The 20,131-nt window shown below is 45.3% G+C and overlaps 2 protein-coding genes across 8 annotated transcripts in view; one reads left to right on the top strand and one right to left on the bottom strand.

Annotated features, from left to right (window-relative positions):
• Positions 1–7: 7 nt before the first annotated feature.
• On the top strand, positions 8–8,674 carry SLX4 (SLX4 structure-specific endonuclease subunit). 2 transcript variants are annotated; one of them, XM_087729011.1, is made up of 10 exons: positions 8–273; positions 352–590; positions 791–983; positions 1,332–1,439; positions 1,992–2,140; positions 3,855–4,024; positions 4,212–5,944; positions 6,424–6,526; positions 6,629–7,006; positions 7,319–8,674. In XM_087729011.1, exons 1-10 carry the CDS (start codon positions 21–23, stop codon positions 7,644–7,646), a joined length of 3,654 nt encoding a protein of 1,217 aa, XP_087585137.1. In that variant the 5' UTR covers positions 8–20; the 3' UTR covers positions 7,647–8,674. The 2 variants fall into 2 exon arrangements, with proteins under 2 accessions (XP_087585137.1, XP_013925210.2); XM_014069735.2 differs by lacking the exon at positions 8–273 and having other exon boundaries at positions 337–590; positions 1,332–1,429; positions 1,994–2,140.
• A 1,004-nt stretch (positions 8,675–9,678) lies between these two features.
• Positions 9,679–20,131, bottom strand: part of CREBBP (CREB binding lysine acetyltransferase) — a 47,491-nt gene continuing 37,038 nt past the window's right edge. For all 6 annotated transcript variants that reach the window (XM_087729003.1, XM_087729005.1, XM_087729009.1 and 3 more), the window contains 5 exons: positions 19,639–19,804; positions 19,135–19,302; positions 16,496–16,657; positions 16,047–16,328; positions 9,679–12,835 (listed from right to left, as the gene is read on the bottom strand). In XM_087729003.1, the coding sequence (XP_087585129.1) occupies positions 10,595–12,835; positions 16,047–16,328; positions 16,496–16,657; positions 19,135–19,302; positions 19,639–19,804 (3,019 nt within the window). In that variant the 3' untranslated portion in view covers positions 9,679–10,594. The remainder of the gene's footprint in view (positions 12,836–16,046; positions 16,329–16,495; positions 16,658–19,134; positions 19,303–19,638; positions 19,805–20,131) is intronic.

Here is a 20,131-nt window from a genome sequence, read left to right as displayed (position 1 = left end):
CGCGTTGCCGCGCTGCCAAAATGGTCGACTCGGAGGACGAGTTTCGGCGGCGGGACCCTCCGGCGGGGGGGCGGCGGCGGGCCGGGGGGGCCACGGCCGCTGTTCCCGCCGCTGCGCCGCCCACCCGCCCCCCGGAGCCCGGGCTGAAGCGAGGCGGCGCCCCTCGGCCCGCCGGGAGGAAGAGGCGGCGGGAGGCCGGTGGAGAACCGCTGGCGGTCCCGGCCAGGTCTCGCTCGGAGGCCGGGGGTCCCGGCGGGAAGCGGCCCAGAGCGGGTGAGGCAGGCCGGAGGGCGGGGGATGGGAGGCGGGGGCCGCCGGGGATTCGCTGACTGCCGCCTGCTCTCCGCCTAGAGACGAGGGGCCGCGGGAGGATGAGGCCGCCGCCGCCGCTGCTGCTGCAAGGGTCGGAGGAGGCCCGCCGAGGACTGGAGGCCCGGGCGGCCCTGCTGCTCTCGGAGGCCCCGGCCGCGCCCCGCACGCCCCCGCTGCCCGCCAGCCGCTGGGAAGGGGCCCCGGCTGATGCGAGCCAGGCCGGCCGGCTGTGGGCGCTGAGCTCGCTGACGGACGCCGCCCTTCGGGGGCCCGAACAGGTGCGGGGCTTTGGGGAAGCGCCGGGCTTTCCCCCCCTTCCCTTCCCCTGCGGGTCAGCTGAGCCGTCGCTCTTTCGCGGCCCTTCTGCCCCCGGAGATGGGCAAGCTCGCCTCCCCGCGGCCCAGGTTGAGGGCTTCGAGCGGTCCCGCGCGGCGACTTGGTCTCGGCCGGGCTGCCACGGAGCCTCCTCCCCTTTCAGCGGCCGCAGTTCAGCCCGCCCGGGGCGCCCGCGGAGCCTCCAGAGACGGAGCGTTGCCCAAGCAGGGCTGGCGAATGCTTTGAAGGCCGCCGTCCGGGAGATGCCGATGTCCTGCAAGATCTCCTGGAGCTGGCCGGGGAGGGACTCACGTTCACCCAGTGGAGCCTTGATGTCGGGCGGCTGGAGCACCCGGGTGAGGAGAGTTCAAAGGGCTGCAAAGACCTTGATGGGAACCGCGCGGTCTTTCCGGTTTCACCTTTGCTAAACAGCTGGGAGGTTGTTGGAATTAGCCTGGGAGAAGAAAAAATGTACTCCAATGTTTCTTTTTGGAGCTGTGGTTGTGTGTGCAGAATCCCCTTGGCCTAAGAAGACGGCAGCTCTGCTAAATCTTAGCACCTTGGAGGAATCAGTGGTATCTGAGGCCAACCGGAAGGGAACAAAGCCAGGATATAACCAACATGTTTGATTTGTATTCACGTGTAACAGTGACAATATTCTAGGCCAGGTTTATATTAATGATGATGGTGATGATTTTTTGTAGAACAAGAACAGATGCCAGGTGTTCAGCAAAAGGCTTTGAACCCGTTGTCCCAGCAGCAGCAGCAGCAGCAACTATATCAAAAACGCCTTTGTGAAACAGTAAGGACAGAATTGAAGTATATCTGGATGAGGAATAATACTGAGCGTCTATCCAAACTCAGTACCTCAAGCTGTACAATTGCTTGGCAGCGACAGCAAAAGCGTGACTGGATCTCTACATCAGTGTTTTTCAACCTTTTTTGTGCAAAGGCACACTTTTTTCATGAAAAAAATCACGAGGCACACCACCATTAGAAAATGTTAAAAAAAAATTAACTCTGTGCCTATATTGACTATATATAAAGTAATTTTCCCACGGCACACCTTACACTATGTCACGGCACACTAGTGTGCCGCGGCACAGTGGTTGAAAAACACTGCTCTACATAATATAAAACGCTTTCATTTCCTTATTGCCAAATAAGGAACTTCTAAACGTTCTGGGACTAATTCTCATTCTCTCCCCCCCTCCCTCCTCCCCCTCCCTCTCACTGGCAGTCCTTTTCCCAAACCTTCCTTTGAAATGGAAGACTTAAGTTTTTAATGAGAAATTTAACATCTCTCTGCCTGTGGACTGAAAGAAGAAGAGTTTGCTTTTTCTCTCTTCCCTTTTTCCTGTTCTAGTTCCCTCTTGGCTCACTGGCTGCTGCCTTCAAGGAGATGGTCAATAATCCTCATTTGAGTGATATCCAGATCCAGGTGGACAGTGGGGAAGTCTTTTATGCCCATATGTTTGTATTGTATGCAAGATGTCCTCAACTTTTACAATTTGTAAGTAGTCATGACGTGTTTAAGGGTTGCATGTAGAAAACATTTTAACATTGTTCATGCTTGAGTGTTATTGTAGATCCACATTTGTGGAATTTTTCCATTTTCCTAACTCTGAATTTTCTTCTTGGGGTTGATTCTAATAGCATCACTTGGGAGAGGAATGCTAGTGAGGACACACCAGTTGTTATTTCACTATTCATTTATAGAGAATTGCAGCCAATAAACCAAACTTTTGAAGAGTGGCTGCAGGCAGCAGGATTCATTGGAGATTTCTACAGCAACCAGCTATGCCCTACAGTAGGCAAGTGCAAAGTGAAGCCAATTCAGCAAGATGGAGACTGTAAGAGCAGGGGGAAAATGGTGCATTAAGTGGAAGGGCTTGAAGAAAATTACAGATCTAAATGGTGGAAGGGACACAAAGGGACTTTGGATAGCTTATAGGACTGTAAAGTTGGTATTTTTATACAGGTAGTCCTCAGGTTATGAACATAATGGAGCCTACCAATTACATTTGTAACCTGAGGATTTGTTGGAGTGAATCATGTAAAATGAACATAAAAACTCCCTGCTTTCACCCTGATTTTGCTAATCAAAGGCGCAGGTTGTTAAATGCACATGACGTATCTCAAGGTGGGGAAGGCCACGGGGGGCTTAGTGCTTCTGACTACCCAAGGCGTCCCCCAACCTTCTGAAATACCTCATGCTCCCCACAATTCCCCCCCCCCCATCCTGCCACGCTAGGTCTCCACAGGGACTTTACCTTGCGAAAATCAAGCAAGCTGCTGCCACAGTTGCTTTGCCTGCTCCAGGCGCTTCAAAAGTGGAGTGGGGAGAGCAGAGGCAGAGCGGGACGAGCACGGCCTGCTTGGCTTCACTGGCTCACCCCGGCTGTCTGCTGCTTTTGGAGCAGCCTCGAGAGTCTCAGTGAGTCTCCCCCAAAGGCTTCCAGTCTCTTACAAGCCGATGGGAGGCTTTGAGGCAGTGAAATCGGGCTGCCTCAAAGCATCCCTCAGCTTGCAAATGCTTTGCACGCCAAGACTGGAAGCTTCTGGGGGCCGTGATCTCATGCGACGTTAGGTACCCATTCTCTGCAAAAGATCATGGTCCCCAGAAGCTTCCAGCCTTGGCATTTGCAAGCTGATGGGATGCTTTCAGGCTGCCCAATTTCGCTGCCTCAAAGCCTCTCGTCGGCTTGCAAAGCCAGGTCTCTGGTGATAGAGAACCGAGGCCTAAAGTACTGGGAGATCACTCTCGCGTGAACTTGACATACTTTAGGCCTTGGTTCTCTGTGAATGCACCGAAGTAGCAAAGAAATCAAAGGGTCTCTAGATGGGGGAATAAGCAGGGTGAATGCTGCAGTGCCTTTGCAGTGATTCCTAAGGGCGAACGACTGCTGTGGTACTGCAACATTCATAATCTCGGGACTGTGTCATAAGAAATTGGGTGGAGGTGTTTCATGAAACAACTTTGAAGTGTCGTAACTCGAGGATTACCTTTATTGTACAAAATGAAAATGTGTTTATAACTGCTGAGGCAGGAAACCTTGGGACTGGCAAACTTTGCCACGTCTAGGAACCATTTTTATGGTGCGAATGCTTTTGAATGTCTGCAGTACGAACCACTTGCACTTGTGGTCAGGAAAGTTTGAAAAACTTTGGGTTATGACTGCTGCTGCTGCTGCAGAGTTTGGTGTCTCTCTCTGTTCTGCTACCAGGTTGACTACAGACGTTTTGTGGTGGCTGATGAAGGAGAGGTTGGAGCCTCCCGCGTGCTGTTACACGACGCTCCAGGGGATGCTGTTGCTCTGTTCTTGAAGTACCTCTACACAGCTGAACATTTCATACCCCAACATTTGTTGTCAGATGTGATTGACCTAGCAATAAGGTCGGTGTTTTGATGCTTCAGAGTATTTAGTTGGTTGGAAATCATCATGAAATTTACTCTATGATAGTTTTGAATAGAGCTCGTTTTGGTTTGGTGTATGAAGCATGAATAAGGATTAAGTTATCTTATACCGTGGATTGTGCCCAGAGAGGAGAAAGAACATTTATGTACATTTATGTGTTTTCAGGTTTGGAGTGAAAGAATTGGCTCTTCTGTGTGAAGGCCAAGCTAGTGAAGAGATACCTGTAGAAAAACCAGCTGATGATAAAGACAAAGTTGGGGATTTTGAAGAGCTCTTGAAATCCATGTGGCAGGATGAAGATGAAGAAACTGTGGCAAAAGCTGTATGCAGAGATGAAGTCAGTGACAATATGAATGAGCAGGAACTAGAGGAGATTTATGAGTTTGTGGCTACCCAGCGCAGAATGACCTCTGATGAAGCCAGAAAGGAAAAGGCCTGCATTGAATATGGACGTAATGAAGTGGGAAAAAAGATTGGCCAAGATGGTGGTTCTTGCCCAAGAAAGGTGCTGGAGAAGCCCAGAAGAGGCATGGCAACTAAGGAAAGTGAAATAAAAAGTGACCAAGAGTCATCCAAATTGAAAACCTCTATTGCCCGCATGGGAAAAGATCTGAAAAAGTATCCTGTTGAGTTCCAGCGAGATTTTAAGGAAACCGTGTCCTTCGGAGCAAGTAATAGAAAAGAGCCCACAAGTGAGATTCATCTTGGGTTAGCTGGGGATTCCACTCATAGTAATCATCTGGAGAGGTCTGCAGCCCAATTTTCTGTCTCAGAAATGAAATGTTCGGTCTGGGAGCAGAATATTAACATAGCCAAAGATGAAACTGCAGCAAGAAATTTTCCAAGACTTTTTCAAGCGCCAGCAAAAGATCACCAGATGATTTTGCCAAGAGATCTAGAAGTTCCTTTCTCTCTAATAACATCTGCATCACAGCCAAACATACTAGATAGGCTTCTCTCTCAAAATGAGAGGCAACAAAATATAAACAGGAAGGAAGAGGCTCCTATCGGCAGCCTAGAGAAGTCCGGTGCGGTGAATCCTCAGAATATTATGAGTGACCATATTGTAGTCCTGGATTCGGACGAAGAGCTGGAACAGGAAGCAGAAAAGACACCGGCAGAGGCTGCTTCAAGCTTCTCTGAGCAAGAGTCATGGCATAAAGAGAGCCCGGTTACTGATGCCATGAACTGCTGGAGCCCAGCCCCTCCCCAGCAGGATGTAAGTAAAGTGGGAAATGGATTGGGCACACTAATTTGTAATGCGGCCCAATCTCTGGGTAAATGCCATCAGCCCTTGGACCTGAGCAGTCACAAAGAAGACAGCTTCCAGGAAGGTTTAGGCTGGAGTGAAGGAAGGGCATTGGTGGTGCCTGAAACCCCTCTGGCAGCCTGGAGTAGCTTGGATGTCGTGCAGGTTGAAAAATCCAGGTTGAATTCTTCCCTTGAACAGCCGTGGACTCTTGAAAGCCAGACAGAACCGTTGTCTTGCAACTATAAACTGCTGCCGATGCTTTCATCTAGCTCTTTGCTCGAAATAGTGAAACCTGACAATGGCCTCTGTGCAGTAGAGAGAGATGTGGTGATTGTGGATGACAGTGAGGAGGAGCAGAAAGCAGTGCCGCTATGTTCAAGGGGCAGCTTTGTAGAACCTTTGGAGGTAATAAGTGCAAATGCCAGAAATCCTTTGAGGACTTCTGTCCACATGATTAACACGCAGGACAATCACCCTGTGACAGTTGCTAGCAGTGTAACTAATTCAGGAGCCATGTTCCATTTGGGAGCGGAAGATTTGCTACTGCACAACTCTCAGAAACGGCCTGGAGAAGAGTCTGACAGCAATGAAGCTCTTCCTGCCTGCTCAAGTTTCTCTGCTTCCATACCTGTTCCAAAGATTTCTGGTAAGTTGCTGCTTTGGGTCAGTTAGGACAACTTCTTTGACAGCTGCCCTTTTCCTGCCACTTAGTCGTTGAGTCCTTTGAAGCTCAATGAATGATCACACTCTGATGTGCAAGACTAGAATCCTTGCAGATCAGAATCCTGGCTAAGCTTCATTGGGCATCAGGTTTTGCAAAAGACAGTGATCTTTGGATGGGTTCCATTTTCCTGTAGATTCTGGAAGGGAAGCAACAATCTAGAAATCAGTTTTGGCTTCCTCCTCCTAAAGCACTTTTATAATTAACTGTTCAGCTTTTTTTAATTTAAAAAAAGTGTGCATGATGGGGATTAGAATCTGACAGCTGTCTTCCCAGAGGTTCGGGATGATTTTTCTGTGGATTAATAACCGGTGTAGTATATATTGTGGCGATACAGGTTTTTCAGCAGACCGAATATAGACCATGTGGTTGATTTGATTCAGTTCCCTCTTGATTGGTTACAGATCTTGCCTGCCAACCCAGGGACATCTCTTGCGTTACTCCACTCATGCCCGTTCCGCCTTATTCAAGCATGGACACCCCAGAACTGAAGAAGGAATTGAGCAGGTGGGTGCTGTCGGTATTGAAGCAGGCTCCTTCTGTAGGCACGAACTTACCTTACGGGTTGCGCTTACTTGCAAATTGTGATTTGGCTTCCTTTTTCCTTAGATTTGGTGTCCGTGCTCTCCCAAAACGGCAGATGGTTTTAAAACTGAAGGAAATTTTTCAGTTTACTCACCAACAGGCAGGAACCGACTGTAAGAAAAAATCTATGCCGGTTTCTACCAGCTCCTTTCAGAGACTGCAGCAAAAATGTCTTTCTCCTTATCAACTGCTTCAGGGGAGCCCAAATACGGCTAACTGTACAGATCTCTCCGAAGGAGGCGTTCAGAGGCCAGAGGCTGGACTTGGGTGGCCAAAGGGAGCTGCTCTTCCTGCAAACAGATCAACTGATGGAGAGGACACTGGAGACCTAATCCTGACTACTTCTGAAGCGCCAGCTGGCACAACAAGAGGTGGAAGTGAGGCTTATGCAGCACCTCAAAGGTATACGGGCAGATTGGAAGGAGTGTGTTCATTTTTCCATTCTGATTTTTTAGTTTGTTGTCATGTATCACCAGATGCTGAGGAACGAAGGCAAAAACTTTGAAAATCACCTGCCCACCCCATCCTCAGCCAGCCATATTTTCTACCCTTAGTTAGCCTTAATTTGGGGAACAGTTGTGTTGATGCTATGTAGCGGATGTGAGTAGTTATGGCCTGGGTTATACCAGGTACCCTCCTTTTTAAAAAATAAGGTAAATTTAAGAGATTGTCTAGGTATCGTAATGCCTTTTTCCTCTTTCATCCTGTTCCTAGTTCATCCCAGGACCTTAAAGTCAACATGCTGGCAGAGAAAGAGGAAAATGTACCAACCTTTCCGATTGCTGCTAGTGGTGAGGGGCAGAAACTGGAAATCTTGAAGCACTACATTCATTCCAACCCATCTCTTTGCCAGCAAATTTTGCTGTATCAGCCCATTGAACTGTCTGTACTGCATGCAGAATTGAAGCAAAATGGCATAAGGATTGCATTGGACAAGTTGTTGGACTTTTTGGATGCCAACGGCATCACATTTACTACTGCAGAAGCTCGGAGAGAGAAAAAACGATGCCTCCATAGATGCAAGAAAAAGGGGCAAAGGTGATGCTAAGCCCTTTTGCTATTTGATATTCTTCCAAAATGTGAAGTCCTGGAAGCTTTTTCCTCTGCAACTTTCCAGTCAGCTGCCTCTTCTCCTTTTTCATGTTTATTTTTTTCTTCGCTCAATCCATTTTTGGGGGGCAGCTGGGGAGAAATAATTTGTGTTGGGGTTTGAAGTGAGTTTGATCCCTTTGACCCAAACTTTGGACAGTGGATTGCCTGCATCCCAAGAGCAGCTTTGGACAGGCAATTGCAGGGCCAGTCCATTCTCTCATTGATCTAGATATAGGTCAGTCCCTATTTGGTAATAATAGATGGATTTAAATGCAGATTTTTCTAAGACTGCCGGTAATGGGGGCAGGCCATGCTTAGTTTGGTTATCAAAACTGCCTTGTTGCCCCAACTGAAGATTTTGAGAAGGAGATGCTTGATGTCAGAATTGGTCGCTTTCATCCAATCCTGAGAATGATTTCCGCATTGCCCGGTGGGATGACCGGTTAAGCCTAGAAGTATCTTTGCCCTACCTTTTCCCTGTGGCTGGCTGTTGGAGGAGGAAGAAGCATACTCCTTCATTTACAAAGACAACTTTCAAGTTTATTTCGCCTGAGAGTACTGCCCAAGTAATTTACTACAGAATTGTCTCCCAGGAGGTTTGTTGGTGTAAAAAAAATAATGCAAAACTGGGAAGAAGAGAGCAAGATGATGCGATCCGACAGGGCATTTTTACTGAACACAGACTAAATTCTTCCTTCTCAAAGATTTGGGAGGACCGGAGGACCAAAAGTGTTAATACTTGCATATGGAGATGGTAATGCATATCTTCTTTTAGATTGCTTAAATTATCATTTATTTCATTTCTTATTTTCCCACTGTTAAAAAAGCAAGAAATTATTTTATGTACTAAATGTGAACAAATCTTTTTAAAGTATTATTGGTCCCACATTGCAACGTTTTTCACGGTTACTGCCCACTCATGTATATTAGCTGGGCAGCTGTGTTTATTAAATAAATAAACATTAACATTGTCATGCCCTTATCGTAAGAGATGTTACATGACTTACATATCACCACCACCCTTTGCCTGAGAAGGAAGGTTTCCCTGTATTTACAGCGTACAGTCAATCTATGTGGTATTTTCAGTTACATTGAAACTTTAGATACATTCGATACATTTGTCAGTTAGGGTACCTGACAAAACCCACCATGTACCTCCTAGTGATTGTTTAATGTGTGAGGCCAAGTAAGAAGCCCCATTTTGCTTCCCTCAAAAACAGTGTAGCCATCCTTAGGTGGAACATCGTAGATAGGATCAGGCTGAGAAAATCAATGGGGATGATATTGTCCTTTCTGAATCTGTGGTGCAGTTTCTTCATTGTTACTGCACATGAAACCTTGTATTTTGATTTTACTTTAGGAAGCATCTGTTTTAGTCAAACTGATGCGCTTTCCCCAAAATGTATTTTTTTTTAAATGAATACTTCTAATTTCTTTGTCAATTCTTATAAATTAGTATAGCCAAGTATAAGAAGTACTACTTCCTTACTGGATGCCTTCCAATGAACTCAAACCTACCGTATTTTTCGGAGTATAAGACGCACCAAGGTTTTGAAGAGGCAAATTAAAAAAAAAGTTTTTGCACTCCGCAAACCTCCCCAAAACAGCCCGTTTCCCCCCTCAAAAATGCATGAAATAGCCTTTAGGAGGCTTGTAGTGTTCCTGGGGGGTGGGTGGGTAGCCCCCCCCCAAACAGCCTGGTTTGTTTGCTCATTTCTGTCCTCCCCAGCCCCCAGGAGCTCTCTGAAAGCCTCCTAAAAACTATGCGGGGCCATTTGGGTGAAGGGGGTGGGTTTCTGGAGGCAAAATATGCTGTATTCAGTGTGTAAGACGCACCCAGATTTTCACCTCTTTTTGGTTTTTTTTGAGGAAAAAAAGGTACGTCTTATACTCTGAAAAATACGGTATATCCCTACACTCTTCACAGGCACGCAATCAAATACAAACTGCGACAATATTACATGGATTTTGAAGGACAAACATTTTAAAAACTTCAGTAATTTATATCACTTTTAAGCAATACTTTATATACAATGGAAAAAAGACATGCATAGTCCAAATACAATGTTGAAAACAGCATTTTCATAACAAAAAATCCAAACACTAAGTTAATACCATGTACATGAATTCAAGGACATCCTTTTTGTCTGTTGCACACAGTTTATTTAACAATATGCTATAGAAGTAAGAAATGAGTTTGTTCCCCCCTCTATACAGTGATTGAATCTTGAATTGTTCATATTTATAGTAATAATAGAGTTTGCATGATTTACACTGTAATTGCTTTTCCTCAGTTCAAGTTCACATCAAAGAATTACTGAATACACTTCTTCCCTGTTAAAATTAATATGTCCTAAGTAATGAGTGTCCCTATTTTTTAAAATCTAAAACCAGTTTTGTCAGAGAAACAAGCAACAATTTCTACATCTGCAATGTGTGTCTGTGTGTGTGCAAGAGTCAGTTCCTATCTTTCCCAGGGGTAATAATACTTAGGATACTTGCAAAATCCAGAATAGAATAAGACTAAAAAAAAAAACCCCTTTCTGCCAAATGTCAGAAACTTAGCAAGATACATTAGAATGTGAATATTTTTCTTCTCTGCTAAACACCACTGCTTAGTCTTGGAAGTACAAATAAAAATATGAATATAATGGACTCATTTTCCCCTTTAAAAAAGTAAAGTCAACGATAACAACTAAAAAAAACCCACAACAAAGAGACCAGATATTTTAACCACACCTGGCTGGCTTTAACAAAAAAATATATATTCTCTTTTTTTTAAACAGCCATTCATCCATTCACAGGAAGAGGATGAATCAGTCCCATCTAGGGTTTAGGTCGAGCTGCAAGTCTTTTTCAGTTCAAGAAGTCCAGGAACATGAGAGAAACTATGGGATGCTACAAGCCCTCCACAAATTTTTCTAGTGTGTCACCTCCTGTGGTATCGCCAACCAGGGACAGCTCATTGGGTAACACGTTCCTATTTGGGGGGTTGAGCTGGGGAAGCATTGCACTCTGCTCTGGGTTTCCCAGGTGTCCCTGTTCCATGGAGCCAGCCATTGTAACAGCCAACCCAGGGTGAGGTGAGCCAGTCTGGGGTGAGGCGTGGTGAGGAGAAGGCTGGGGCTGTATCCTGGGGGACGGGCTGGAATGTGGTGGCTGGGATTGGGGCCTGGGGGACTGAACGGGGGCCGGAGAGCGCACCTGGTTGCTGAGGGAGGCGTTGATTGGTTGGCCAGGGAGGTGGGACGTGGGGGCTTGTCCTGAGAGCAGATGCTGTTGGGGGCTCATGGGATTTGGCTGGCCTGGGGAGCCCATCGGGGGTTTAAGTTGCTGTTGCTGCTGCTGCTGCTGCTGCTGTTGTTGCAGGAGTCGCTGCTGCAGCGCTTGCTGGATGTTAGGGCTGCCCTCAGCTCCCATGGCCGGCTGCCCCATAGGATTCAGCTGTCCCATCTGAGCTAGCTGCCCCATGGCCCCTGCTTGGATTGAAAGATGCTGCTGCTGCTGCTGCATCCGCTGCTGCTGAATGGCTTGGGCATAAACTCCAGGGCCCGGAGGCTGCGGGAACTGGCTGTGAGTGGCCAGCCCAGCTCCTCCTTGCTGCTGCTGCTGCTGCTGCTGCTGCTGCAGTAATTGTCTTCTCAAGATCTCCCTGTACTGAGGACTCATGTTGGCCATAGCCGGATTGTGAGCTGGGTTCATGATGCTGATTGACTGGCCCTGTGCAGCCAGGCCTCCTCCTATGGCTGCTTGCTGGGGAGGGACCCCCGGTCGCGGGACGCCTGCTGGCAGTGCACTCAGATTCTGCAGGCCTGCCTGAGCATGCAACCCTGCTGGGGGAGGCTGCTGCTGCTGCTGCTGCTGCTGCAGTGGGCTTGGAGTCTGTGGCATGCCTGCCTGGGGTTGAATGCTTGGCTGGGGCTGCATGCCAGGCTGGTTTGCTACGTATTTGGCTGTTCTCTGCTTTATAAAAGCTGCCATGAGCTGTGGGTTCGACTTCAGAATATTCAGCACCTGTTGCTGCTGCTGCGGGGAACTGGGAGATTTCAAAGTCCGCAGTAACTCTTGCAAAGCGTTTGGAGGAATCGTTCGGGCTGGTGGCTGCACGCCTGGCATCCTTGGGCCAGTTACTGTTTGTTGGCCAGGCATGGGCAGGACTGGCCTTGGCATTCCTGGCTGCTGCTGCTGCTGTGGGGGCACTGGAGATGACGACTGCCACTGCCCAGGCTGCAGGTTGGGCAATATTGGGCCACTGACGGAGTTAGGCCGGGGCACGTTCATGCCAGCCTGCTGCATGGGATTCACCGCTCCCACGGCTGTGCTCACCATCCCAGTCCGGCCCGGAGGCAGGCCGTTGCTGCTCACCCGGTAGAGCTGCTGCTGCTGCTGCTGCTGCTGCTGCTGCTGCTGCTGCGCTGCCTCCATTTCAATCTGCCGGGCTGCTTCCACAGCTCCCGGTGGGGGCTGGGCAGGCGGAGGCGGGGCAGCCACTTGGGTGGAAGGCTTGCCCGCTGAGACGGGAGGGGCCACCGGCGTTCTCCCTACAGCAGGGAAACCAGCAGGCGACATGCTAGCGGGGGACGGCTGGAGAGGGGGCTGGGGAGTCTGTGGGGTGCTTGGCTGCTGTGTCGGGGTCCCAGGCGTTGCTGAGGTAGGAGAAGGCAAATTCTGCTGCTGAGGCACGTTTCGGGTGGTCATGGTTGCCATCCTGCGGCGAATCAGCTGCGCCTGCTGCAGGCGGTGCTGGATCTGCTGCTGCCGGAGCTTCTGCTTGATGTTGAGACAGAAGGGCACCGGGCATTTGTTCTCTTGGCAGTGTTTGGCATGGTAGCAACAAAGGGCGATCAGCTGTTTGCACACCGGACAGCCTCCGTTGGTCTTGCGCTTGCAGCCCTTGGTGTGCTGGACAACACGCTTCATCTTCTGGCAGGACGGAAGCGAACAGTTTGCATTGCGGCACTGGCAAGCATGCACTAAGGACTGAATGCACCGCTGGATGCTGAGCCGACGGGATTCCTGGGGGCTCTTGGACTGCTGTTCCCCTTGGCTGTTCCCATCATCATCTAAGCCCAAGCCCCACTTCAGCATCTTATGCTCATGGCTCTTGCTGTTGTAGCAGTTAATGCAGAGGTCATAGTCCTGAAAAGCAGAGAGAAACACCAAGATCAACAACCTACAATGTGAGAAAGTGCGCATGCAGGCGCTGTTCACCTCCTAAGAGAAGAGGGAGAGTTTGTGAAGGTAGATGCATGTACCTGAGACCTTCCATCTGTCACAGTTTTATTCTATCAATAAGTCATTCAATTATCAAGACCATAATGAAGAAGTCCAGTGGCCACTAATACAGAACAGCCTTGCTCAGAAAATGGGATTCCTCACCATCCTTCCGTTGGGCCGCCCCGACTTTGTCAGCCTTGTGGCTGGAGTTTTTGTCACCGGCTTGAAGTTCTTCTCTTGCTTCGAGGATTTTGCGATATCCCCGAGATCAGCAAGACGTAATCTTCCTGTTCACCGTCTCTTTGGGACGGTTTAGGTCCGTTGGGACACCCCAGTGGCAAAAGTATTGGCTGTGGTCTCAGAGCATTGAGACCACACAACCATCTTGTTGCGACATTGGCTCCTCCCCAATTTATTGCTTTAAAAAAGAATCTGCCTACAAAAACTTAACAACCAATTTAAATCAAAGAAGAATCAAGCGGCGGAATTGAATTTGGAATGGTTTTGGACAGTGGTTATCTTACTTTGTAAATGTTATTTACATGTATCAAATCTATGCAAGCCTTTTGAAATGGATGGACTAAGTTTTTTTCTTCTCTCTTTGTGACTCTCTGTAATTCACAGATTAAAGCTTTCCTCTTTATCCCTGTGGCTATATACAAAAAGAAACTCTTTAAGAGTGTTTACGCTCTTAAAAGCAGCAGAATACTCTTTGAATATTCAAAACGGAAAGTTTCTTTTCTTTTCTTTTCTTTCACGGATTGCTGACTTGACGCCCCAAGGCTTTGTTTTCGCTACACACTGATAAAAGAACGCACAGATGTCCCTTTGAAATTTGATCAGAGAGGATAAATCTTTCAAGCTAAGGTTGCTGTGCTTATCAAGAATGACACAATACCCAGAAAAAAAAAGAGGTCTTGACTTTGCAAGATATACTTTCAGAACTACAGAAATTATTAAATAAAGAAGAGAAACAATTCGAATACTTAGAACACATAACAAGAAAATATGATGAAAAAATTGAAAATGTTCATCAAATGCAAAATGGGGTGATTGAAACTCAAAACACCGAAGTGGAAAATGAATATAAAGAGACTAAACCTGCTGATATCTATGGTAATTGGTTTGTTCCTGAAAATGGAAAGAATAGAATACAGAAAGAGGAATTAAACGGAGAGGAAATCTACTTCAAGGGCCAACATATAGAAGAAGATAAAATTATAGACCCAAATAAAGAAATTCCACTAGCAAAAGTTTTGATAACATTGCTGACAATCAAAGACAAACTGAACAAGGAAACAGAAAGAGGGCATCAAGATTATATGAGAGATCTTATAAGCAAGGAGTTGCTAAGAGAAGTCCATACAAAGCTGATCAAGAAGATGACTAGAGGATTGATACCACAAATGGCAGAAGATATGAGATTGTTTTGTTATTGGAAATATACAGGTTGATAGATGGAAGAATGTAACTTAAAACTAGTTAAACTTAGTGAAATTTAGTAATAATAGATATAATTAAATAAATAATTGATAATGATAATAATGTATACAATGTGTTGTGTTATGATAAGTAACAATCGGCTTTGAATAGTGAATGGCACTCATGAAAGGAAGATTAGAAATCCTTTTGGATTATATACAAAGGTTAATAAAAAAGAACTAAATTAGATATAGTTAGTTTTGATTATTAGGGGGAAAATGTTATGATATAGGATATAGTCAAATAAAGGAGGGATAATGATGACAATCTATATATATGTATGAGTACAATATAAGGAATCTGGATGGAAATCGCAAAAAGTGATCTCGGAAGGAGGATTAGAAAAGTTTGTTACTAAATATTATGGATGTTTAGCTAGAATAGGACATAAGGATTCAGTGCTATTGGAGGATTTTAGAAATAATAAATGAAATGCCAGTATGTGGTTATGTATTAAATCTAGGTATATTTTATGATGAAGGACGTTCAAATAATTATAGTCAAATAAAAATTGGAGGTATAAGGGTAACATGTATAAATATCTGAGTTAAAATACTATGGCAGAAGATATAAGATTGTTTTGTTATTGGAAAGATACAGGTTGATAGATGGAAGAATATAACTTAAAACTAGTTAAACTTACTGAAATTTAGTAATAGATATAATTAAACAAATAAGCAATAATGATAATAATGTATACAATGTGTAGTGTTACGATGTAATAATTGGATATGAATATTGAATGGTACCTATGGAAGGAAGATTAAATCCTTTTGGATTATATATAAAAGTTAATTAAAAAATTAAGTTAGATACAGTTAAGCTTGATTCTTGGGGTAAAATGCTATGATACAGGATATAGTCAAATAAAGGAGGGATAATGATGACAACCTATATACATATACATATACATACATACATACATACATACATATATATATATATATATATATATATATATATATATATATATAGAGAGAGAGAGAGAGAGAGAGAGAGAGTATAATATAAGGAAACTAGATGAAAATTGCTAACAGTGATTTGGAAAGGAGGATTAGAAAAGTCTGTTATTAAATATTATGGACGTTTAGCTAGAACAGGACATAAGGATTCAGCGTTATTGGAGGATTTTAGAAATATGGAATGAAATGCAAGTATATGGTTATTTATTAAATCTCGGTATATTTTATGATGAAGGATGTTTAAATAATTATAGTCAAATATAAATGGAGGTACAAGGGTAATGTATAAATATTTGTGTTAAAATACTTGAGTTAGTATGAATTATGTTTAATGACTGTGGAAGACATGCACAAAAACCTTTTGTAACCAACTGATACACTTTCTACAGTATGTAAGGAAGGAAGATTTTATGTATTGTGTTTGTTTTGAAAAATAAAATAAAATAAATATTTTTTTTAAAAAAATGGGATTCCTATAGAATTCCCACATGGAGAGTGTTACTATAGGTTGGGTCATTGTGTAAAACTGATGCTCAAATCATAATTGGTCCCAGTTATGTTATTATATGTCATATTAATCATAAGCATATACTATTTTAAAAAGTATTGTAGAAGAGAAGAGAAGAATTGGTTTGCAAACCAATTCAAACCTGGAGTAGCATCACAGCAGGCAACACATACATACTTACTTCACAGACTGTGCAATGCCACCGTGTTTCCACATGATGTTTACACTCGTTGCAGGTATAAACAAAGCGATCCTGCCCCTGGGTGTGCAGCTCCACAAGCATGCACAGAGTGGACCACTTGGAGCGACGTAGCGAGGAAAACTCCCAGTGCTTGTCCCTTGCTAAAGTGAGGAAAGCATCCCGGCCATCCATCAGATCACAACTAAGTAATGGGTCTGGATCCACAATGGGGGGCAAGGTGTTGACGACGGGCCCCGCGTGCAGGTGAATCACAAAGAAGACCTGTCGTGTGAAGGCAAAGGAAGAGGTGAGCACAAGACAATCCCCACCAATGAGAAGGTACCATGTTGCTTAATGTCGTCTACTTCCCTCCCTCTCTCTCTTTTGTGACATTAAACTTTGCAAACGTGAGTGAAGAAAAGGAAATGAGGAGGGCTTGGCCACACTACCTCTTTATGCTTCTCCATTGTGGCGTACAACTTCTGAGACAAATCATTTGACACGTTAGGCATGGAGGGTTTCTTCTTGTTGGCTCGGCTAAGGCTGCTTTTATTCTTGTTTGTTTTCTTATTATTCTTCTTCTTGGCATTCTTGCTGTCACCCTGGTTTCCCTGTTAAAACATCAGGAAGCTGCTCAACTGTTCCTCTTTAGAGGCATGTGTGAAGAGAACAGCTGCTTGCTAGGAAAATTGGTTCCCGCAATAATACTCTGATTTATTGTAAGAAAAATACACACCTCTCAGCAGGACTGCAAAGACTCAACAATCCTTTAACTGCAGAAGTCACCTTCTTCCTTGGAGGGGACAGAGGGAGCAGCCTCTGCTACGTTTGGCCCATCAAGTTCAGAAAAAACTGGCCATGGTGACAATTAAACAAACAAACAACCCCCCCCCAACCCAATGGATTACATGGTTTTTCTTTCACTTTAATTCAGTGGTTCTCAACCTTCCCAATGCTGCGACCCTTTAATACGGTTCCTCATGTTGTAGTGACCCCCAATCATAAAATTATCCTCGTTGCCACTTCATAACTATTTTTTTCTACTGTTATGAATCATAATGTAAATATCTGATATGCAGGATGTATTTTCATTATTACAAATTGAACATAATTAAAGCACAGGGATTAATCTGCCAATCTTGGTTTGGGAGAAGATCAGCCAGGCTGGGATTTTCCAGGATAAAACGACCCCCCTGCCTGCTTCTAGCAGCAGTTCGTGGTTTACATGAGTTTCACTGTATTGAGTTTACTTTTTTTACATTCCGTTCCCCCTACCCACCCACCCAGTTCTTTCTTTCTTTCTTTCTCTCCATTCCTCCCTTTTTCTTTCTTTTCCATTCCTCCTTCCCTTTTCTTCTTTCTTTCTTTCCATTCCTCCCTCTTCTTTCTTTCTTTCCATTCTCCCTCCTTCCCCTTTCTTTCTTTCTTTCTTTCTTTCTTTCTTTCTTTTTCTTTCTTTCTATTCCTCCCTCCCTCAATCGATTTAACACAGATTAAGACGTTGCCCTTTAAATGGGATTTTAAACAGAGGCTTAAGCTACATCAAACTGTGCTTCTGTCCCGAGTGGAATTCCTCGGGATGGAAGGAGTGGGTGGGCGGGGCCTGTCTTCCCCTCCGGCCTCTCCTGCCAGCCCTTCCCGGGGGCCAAAAAGCCTCCGAGCTCAATTTAGGGCGCAGGACAGAACCGGCGGCGGGGGCGGCAAAGGCAGCGTCCAGGCCCAAGGCGGCTTTAATCCTGGCATGTGCCTGCTTGGGCGAGAGCCCATCCTGCCAGCTGAAGCGGGTGGCCCGACTGCCCCACCAGTCTCCTATTCTCCGGGCACCTTCGAGCCCCTGTGCAGGCGGCTGGGCTAAAGCTGGATGTCAGTTGGAGCCAAGGCTGATCCGCCACCCAGAAGAACCCATCTCTCTCCCACTTCAGTGCCTCAGCCTTTCCCTGGCGTGGAGACTGGGCGGGGCGGCATCTGGGTTGCGCCCAGAGCTGGGAGGAGGCTGCTTCACCACCCGGCACTCTTCATGCACCTGCCGCCGCTTCAGGACGTGTTCCTGAGCATGAGTGAGGCCAGTGGAGGTGGATGGCCTTAGGCGACCCCTGTGAAAGGGTCGTTCGACTCCCAAAGGCGTCGCGACCCACAGGTTGAGAACCGCTGCTTTAACTGGTTCTCTTTGCTACCTACCTGTTTTGCAGCTGCAAAAAATAAAACTGAAGTAAACTGCTCCTTTACTCTTTCATGAATATCAACATTGTAAAACCAAATGTATATATTGTCCAGAAATACAAGAGCATCAGCAGAATATAAATATAGTGCAAAGTCCATAGTGCAAACCAAAATTATTAACGTTAATAGTCATAATGATATTTCTATGTACCTTACTTTTAAAAAAAACTTTCTTGACCTGCTTTCTTTTACAGGCTACAACAAAAAGTAAGCATGAAACACACATTTAGCCCACTCATCTGAACTGAGTTCTAGTCCCAGCTTAAGCATGGAAGCCAGCTGGGCGGGCCAGCCGCTTCTCTCAGTCCAACTACCTCACAGGGTTGTTGGGGAGAAAACAGAAGGAAGGTGTATTAAGTATGTTCACTGCCTTGAGTGATTTATAAAAATAATAAAGGTGGGATTGAAAAGATCCATCTCCTCCTTTCTCTCAGCAAATAATTTAAGAATGGCAGCCGAGGCAGGCAGGCAGGGAAGGCTCTCTGCTGTGTTGCTCCAGCACAAAACTCTTTCCAGCACCATCAATCCATGATGGGCTTGTGCAACCAAATCGAGGGGACCGTGGAACCCTAAGTAGAAGCTACAAATTAAAGCTTAATCTATTACTGGAACAGTTGGAACATCAGAAACACCACCGTGCAAAACAAACCAAATTGTATTTTGACCCTCAGTCCACTGGATCAGTCATGCTCTCCTTGCACAAACTCTCACAGGTTCTTGCTATGGGGTTAAAACGAAGGGAGCCTCCCCTGCATGCCATTTTGATCTTCTAGAAGGAAATGTGGCATGTAACTCACAGTTCTGTTGGATTGAAAGAATTTGTGGTTCACATAAATGTTGTGGCCATTTCCCCCATGAATTTAGTTACCTCTATTGTTTCACTAGCTGCTGTGCTTTCTTCCTTTTTTCTTTCTTCCTCCTCCTGTTCTAGCTCTTTTATGCTCTCTTCTAATACATTGGGCCAAAAATCACCCTCAAAGTAGGGCAACTCCTTGGCACTTGTCAGCCGATCCTCAGTTGCTTGTTTGAAGATATCCTAAAAAAGATCACACGGTGTTGTTAATGGTACCGTTAAGACCAATGGCAAAAGTATAGGAGTCAACAAACGTCACATACATTGAAACTATCTTACTATACTCTCATTTGGTTTAAACAAAGGATGGTTTAAAATAGTTTTCTGTTTCACTATGATTGTAAGCATATTTACACAGCCAATGTCTTTGCTTTAGCCAAACCGAAGATAAATGTTGGTGCTTAATTTTGGATTGACACAGATCTAGAATATGCTTCCAGAACTGTAGCCACCCTAATGATCAATTTCCCTTTCAACTGCGGAGAGAGGAGTGCTGTCTAGATACTAATGTCTCCTCACCTTGTAATCATGTATGATCCTCTCTGCAAAGGCCTTGTCCAGCATCTTCTTGTACCACTCTTGCAGACGTTTAGGTTTGGGGATTTTTTGGTCAGGGGGGTGACAATGGAAGATGTAATCATCACCCTCACTTGGTGGGCAGGCCCAGATGTGGCCTGTCACATACCTGTGAGTTTTACACAAGAAAGACATCCCAGTTAAGTAATAGTTTTTGTGCAGAATTGGAGGCAGCCATCCTAACTGTAGTAGAAACGATATTTAGATAACCAGCACTTACACTCAATCATCCATTCATACCTCCATGTGCCTCTTGACTCTGTAACCACTGTTGGTACAGTATCTTAAAAAATAAAAAATAGTTGGCCCTGCTTGCACAAGCTTTTTTGTGAAGTCCTACCCATGTTGTTCTCTGTGGAGGCCATACAGATGGGATGTGGGCCTGCAAAACTAGGACTATCAATCTGTTACCTGTATTAATTTTGGCCACTGACTG

Source organism: Thamnophis sirtalis, unplaced genomic scaffold, assembly GCF_051295495.1.
Source record: "Thamnophis sirtalis isolate CommonGarterSnake01/CBP01778 unplaced genomic scaffold, rThaSir2_p1.2 scaffold_14, whole genome shotgun sequence".
In the NCBI taxonomy this organism is placed as follows: domain Eukaryota; kingdom Metazoa; phylum Chordata; class Lepidosauria; order Squamata; family Natricidae; genus Thamnophis; species Thamnophis sirtalis.
The sequence above is the reverse complement of the archived record's forward strand: the minus strand, read 5'-3'. Positions and strand labels throughout refer to the sequence as shown.